The sequence below is a fragment of the Grus americana genome, chromosome 1 (assembly GCF_028858705.1).
Source record: "Grus americana isolate bGruAme1 chromosome 1, bGruAme1.mat, whole genome shotgun sequence".
Taxonomy (NCBI): domain Eukaryota; kingdom Metazoa; phylum Chordata; class Aves; order Gruiformes; family Gruidae; genus Grus; species Grus americana.
The window spans coordinates 32,449,873-32,455,872 of NC_072852.1; the positions used below are offsets into that span (position 1 = coordinate 32,449,873).

General features: G+C 38.2%; 1 protein-coding gene across 8 annotated transcripts in view; it reads left to right on the forward strand.

The window, feature by feature from the left end:
• PNPLA8 (patatin like phospholipase domain containing 8) overlaps positions 1 to 2,070 on the forward strand; it is a 45,566-nt gene extending 43,496 nt beyond the window's left edge. For all 8 annotated transcript variants that reach the window (XM_054812044.1, XM_054812210.1, XM_054812095.1 and 5 more), the window contains one exon: positions 1,229 to 2,070. In XM_054812044.1, coding sequence (XP_054668019.1) covers positions 1,229 to 1,503 — 275 coding nt within the window. In that variant the 3' untranslated portion in view covers positions 1,504 to 2,070. The remainder of the gene's footprint in view (positions 1 to 1,228) is intronic.
• Positions 2,071 to 6,000: the final 3,930 nt, after the last annotated feature.

Below are 6,000 nucleotides of genomic sequence, written 5' to 3' on the forward strand. Positions count from 1 at the left end.
TAGATCCCTTGCTGCATGATCTCTGTCAACTGTCATAAGCAAGAAAAAGCTACATTTTGGGCCACGTCTGTTTTTTGCACAATTGTGGAAAGGCAGTGGGAAATGTGGGAAGGAGAAACATTCTATTAAGGGAAGAAACAGTTTAATTGCAGCAGAAGAATCAGGCAAGAAATTTGGGGGAAAGAAGGAAAGGGAAGTTTATTGTGGAGACCAAAGGAGAGGAAATGGAAAGAAGGAAGAGTACATTTGAGCAAATGGGAAGTTATATTATGAAGGAAAAAGAGGAGAACATTAAATAAGGCAAGAAGGACTGGATGTGGTGAGACAAGAACAGGGACACAGCTGAGGAATTTACAGGAGGAGGGACCAAGCAGAGAAGATTTGACGTTAACAAGAATCTTCTGCTGTGGTCTTACCCATGATGGTTTTTCACTTCAGAATTCTTATATAACTGTAAAAGAATGGAGATGTGTGGTAAGAATGCAGAGAAGATGGAAATGAAAGAGAATGAAAGATGAAAGAAGTAATGGAATTCCAAGGGAGCCAACAAATAGATCTAAAAGGAGAGGGAAAATAGGTTATAAATAAAGGAGAAGAGGAAGAAACGAACATACAAATACGTTATATAGTTTATTATTGCACTAGTTAACTGAACTGTTATAATTTAATGTGAATGTTTTATATTAAATGAATGTTAAATTCAAACCCAAAATCTGTAGTAATATATTAGAAAATAATTAGTTGCCATCAAAAGAAAGCTTTAAAACTACATATTTTTTACTGCAGTCCTTGAGATTAGTGATGAATATATAGCTATCAGTTTCATAATACCTACTTCCATTAGTACTGAGTGCAACAAATCGTGGATGTCCTGAATGGGAGTACTTAAGTTATGTTTCAGAATGCACTCTCATTTGCAAAGGAATGGAACGTACATGTAATTAAAAACCTGGATAGCTGCAAAACCTTCTTAATTGTCATACCAGTGAAGTTGTCTTAGCATAAATGATGAAGCTTTTCCAGAGTAAACAGAGCTACAGGGTCATTTGCAAACCTTCTAATGAGAAAAGGGTTTTGGTAAGGCAATGGTGGAAAAACATTTACTCAGCAAAGCAGCAGATATTTACACTTGCTGTGTCACTCCAGAGCACTCGTTGTTCAGACGCTGGAGGACGATTTGTCTGCCTCGCGTAAATGTAACTATTCCCTTCATTTGTTCTCCATACAGAAGTTCACACCATGCTGGATGCACTGTTACCTCCAGATACTTATTTCAGATTTAACCCTCTTATGAATGAAGACATACCTCTGGATGAGAGTCGTAAAGAGAAACTCAATCAGCTGCAGACAGATGGAATTCGTTACTTAGAACGAAATGAAGAAAAACTGAGAAAAGCTGCAAAAATATTAACGCAAGAAAAAACAGCTTTGCAGAGACTTCAGGACTGGATAAGATTAAAGGCTGACATGTATGAGGGCCTTCCATTTCTTTCCAAATTGTGAATATGTAATGCATGAATCTTGTACCAGAAAATCCATTCAGTACTGTAAAGGAAGAATGTTTATTGGGGGTAAATGACATCTTTGGAAAGCCGTCAGAATTCTGGAGAAAGCGATTCAGGATGGCTGGTTTGTGCACACTTACTTGATACGAGGTTTTATGGTGTTAATTATTTTTTGAACTTTATGGATCTTACTGTTGCTCTACTTTGTTAAAGTCGATAAAACTGAAAATTATGAAAACAATTGTGCTATGCATTTATGGATGTATGTACCATAATTATGGTGGCAGTAAAATTTTATTTCTCAACTACCAGGCTTATTCAAAATTAAAAAATAAAATCCTTATTCACTTTAGTGTAGGCAGTATACTTGTTAGGCTCATATAGCCAGTGAATTTAATAGAAATATCATGTTCTTACAAAAACATTGTCTCTGTTTATTGCACTTTACATTTGAAAGATAACACTTAAATTCTTTTTTTATTTTCAGTGTTTTTTGTACATAACAGTATTGAGTAAGATGTTTGGATGACTACAAATGGTATATTAAATTATCAAAATTAACTGATATTTTTAGGAGTTGCTGCTTATTGGGTTTTTTGGGGATAACTTCAGATTGGTTCATTCATGATTTGAAAATAATTCCAAGCCCCAAAACTTCACTTGAGCAGCTGTTACTGTCACAGGATAAAGAAAATAAAATACTGAAATAATTTACTTAAGTGAATTAGAAGCTTACTGTAGAAGCTTCAGGTTTGGAGGTTTTGAATGCCAAACTTTAGGTGTATCTAGTCAAGAAAAAATTAGCAGTTGATACATGAAATAATAAATTATGCATTTCCTTTTGTCTTTTAACTTTCACATATGCATCTGCTTGAAATTACCTTAGAGTTGTGAAGTTACATTTAGAGCTTACTACGATCTTACTACTCATTCCTTTGCAACTTTTTGCTTATGTCAAGAAGGGTAGTTTGGTAAGATATGACGATACAGTACATCAATGAAACAACATTTTCAGCAACAGGAATGCGAGTTCTCTGTAACAGTATGACTGCAGTGAAATTTGAGTTAGACGCAGCTGCTGTCACACCTTGGGCATGTGCCTGTTAATCAGATTGCTTGACAGGTGGCCAGGTGAGTTTTTGCCTCTTACTAGGCAGCTACAGTACATAAAAGTAGTTGCTAGATAAAATGGGTGGTTTATGCAGTAGATAAAATGTCCAATTTCACCAAAAAACAGTGCATTTGTCACTTTGCCTTTTGGGGTAATCGCCTGCTGTTGCATTATCTACTAAAAAGAACATTTAATTTGATAGTCACCATCTGTACTTGCTGTCTTAGAAGATTGCAAATGTTATTAGGTTGCCTTTAGGAAAGGAACTTAGAGGAAGACAGCTGAGATCCTTTATTATCTTAGGGGTTGCTACATTGTATCCTGTGACTGCAAGAAAGCATTTGATTTGGGTTGTTCTTTTTCAGTCTGACATATTTTTAATTTTTACCTGTGTCACTTTACTCAGCTACCCATGCTTTTCTGGTGCTCCCTCAGCTCTCTGCCTGGTTTTTGCCAATGAAGCTGGTAGGTGCCATTGGTACATAACTTGCAGCCTTCACATTTTTTAAATTGTTCCCAATGCAAACAAATTATAGGTGCATAAGGACTAAAGAAGCCTTTGTAATTCAGTACATGAGGAAAAGAGGAGAAACAGAAATTTAAAAGCTACAGCAATTTACAGAGAAGAAGTGAAAGAATGTATGTTGTTTATTGCTCACTCCCCACCTTTTTTTTTAAACTACGAACACCAAAAATTACTTAAATAGGGCAGTAAAAATACTAAAAAGGAAAGTTCTGTGTACTTTGTACAACTTTCCTTCTTCATGCCAATTATTGTGAACTGAGTAAAAGTAACGAGACCAAGCCTTTCTATTGGTGTGAGATAGTTTAAGCATACACAAAAGAAATGTCAACATTACTCTGATGAAGGTACCTTGTAGAGTTATGCTGTGTTGCCAGCATCCTAAATCAAAATAGACAAGACAGGATGGTCTGATGTAACAACATATGTAATACGCTGCTTCCCCTGGCAAAGAGCAAAGCCATGGCATCCTCCATAAGGCTGTCAAAGGATGATTCTGAATTCCTAAGTTGCTGGTCATAGTTTTTTGGAATAAGCATTTAATTAAGACAACGCTTACCTATAGTGAACAAAGTGGTAACATTTCCACCTAATTTTTATACACATAAAATTACTAAATAAAGTCACTCGTTCAGACAGTGGAGCAAGTGCATATACTGAACTGGTCTTCGCAGGTGGAATGTCATTTCTGTTTGCCATAATACGAGGATTTTTCTTCATTGAGAAGTTCTCCAAGTCCTCTGTGGTCTTCTCATGGATAAATTTAATGTTATACTAGGAGGTGATTAGAGAATGTTACCCAGGAAAGCTACCTGTCTTCTGAATGAGTACAGAATATCTCAAACTAGCTTTATTTAAATATCAGATGTTTTTTCTAGTTCTTTATGAGCTGCCTACAAAGCTTCCACTACAGCCCTGTCGAAAAAACAGTCATTCTGGGTAGAGCCTTGGCTTTTTCAATCTGCCTTCTAGAAGACTACATTGAACATATTCTAGGCTGGTGAGGGCAGCTATTTGGGTGACTTTTTAGATCCTGTATTTAAGAAATTACAATATACTTGCAAAGACATCTACGTTGTCTCCATATTACTTGAGGCGGCCTTTCCAAGGGGATATACGTAAATGCATTTAATCAGCTCACGGGAGTGAAGGCCAGTCCTGTTTTGCCTTCAAAACAGTACTTGCAAAATGCTACTTGGAGCTTTCTCTCTACAAAATCCCAGCGTTTGTTGCTTCAGCCCATGGAACTAGGACCCGAGAAGTGCACGGGCTTCATGTTAGATCTCTGTACAGCTTGATTTTAATCCCTGGTTTGCACTAAAGGAAGTCTGGTTCTGAGGTGCATAAACAGTAATATTTGATATAGGGCACATGCATGTAGAGATAAGGGATAGCAGCAACACTAGGTAAATCTTTCATGAAGCACCAGTTCACTCTTACGACTACAGAGGGTAAAAAAATCATAACTCTTAAACCGATGAGGTCAAGGCTACGTATAAAGAGCAAGAAGAAATGGCTGTATTTAAATCAGTTAATTCTATGAAAAGCCTCTGATTCAGTTTAAATGTAAAATGGGAGGAAGGAATAATCTAATGCAGAACATCATGTTAAAGGAATCCTGCTTTGAAGAAGTACCCTTGGGAATGCTGTGCGGTTATCTAATTAACGAATTAGCAGTCACTGCTACAAAAATCAGGATGTGTATCAATGCACCAGAGAATTCCTTGGCCAGGAAAATTTGAACAAACCTGAAAAAATGAGGTATCAATGTAAATTTTGAATCTAGAATAAGAAATGACAAGAAGATGGTAGATAGCCGTTCCAGGTTACTCATGAAGCTAGAGAAGACAACAAGGTCTGCCAGATGAGTGTTCCCATTTGAAATGTGCCAGGTTTGCATCCTGGAAAGAAATTCAGGAAGTTCATGCTTTGGTTTAGAAAGTGATTGTGGTGGGTTGACCATGCCTGGTCACCAGGTGCCCACCAAGCTGGTCTATCAGCCCTCCCTCAACAGGACAGCAGGAGGAGAAAATAAGATGGAAAAAAATCTCATCGGTCAAGATAAAGGCAGTTTAATAAAGTGGAAGCAAAGGAAAAAGATTTATTCTCTGCTTCCCATCAGCAGGTGATGTCCAGCCACTTCCCAGGAAGCAGGGCTTCAGTACGCATAGTGGTTGCTCTGGAAGACAAATACTGTAAATAGCAAATGCCCCCAGTTCCTCCCCCTATCTTCCAGCTTCTTATTGCTGAGCAGACATCATACGGTGTGGAATATCCCTTTGGTCAGTTTGGGTCAGCTGTCCTGGCTGTGTCCCCTCCCAGGATCTTGCCCACCCCCAGCCTACTGCAGGGGGGAATGTTGGAGAGACAGCCTTGGTGCTGTGCCAGCACTGCTCAGCAGTAGCCCAAACACCCGTGTGTTACCAACACCTTGCTGGCTACCCGTACACGGCACAGCGCTGTGAGGGCTGCTGTGGGTAAGTTAACTCCATCTCGGCCAGACCCAGCACAGGGATAATGTCAAATCTTTGCAAAATTGACATAGTGTCCTTGCTCTGATTTTGAAAGGCAGGAAGAGAGAGTCCAGACCAAGAAGTTAAAAGGTATAGACAGAAAATACTCTCCCTTTATGCAAAGTCAGAAAGATAAAAATCCTCTAGGTCATCTCTTAGTTTCTGATTACCTATGCAGAAGGAGATCTTAACTGAAGGAGGTTTCATTACCAAAGGAAAGAAAATAAAACTTTTAAATGTTGAAGCGTGACCACTGATTTTAGGCTATTTCCTGTCAGTGTCCATTCCAGCAGTGATATGAAGATACTGATTCTATTGCACAAGGCACAGGCAGCAGCAGTTGAATGC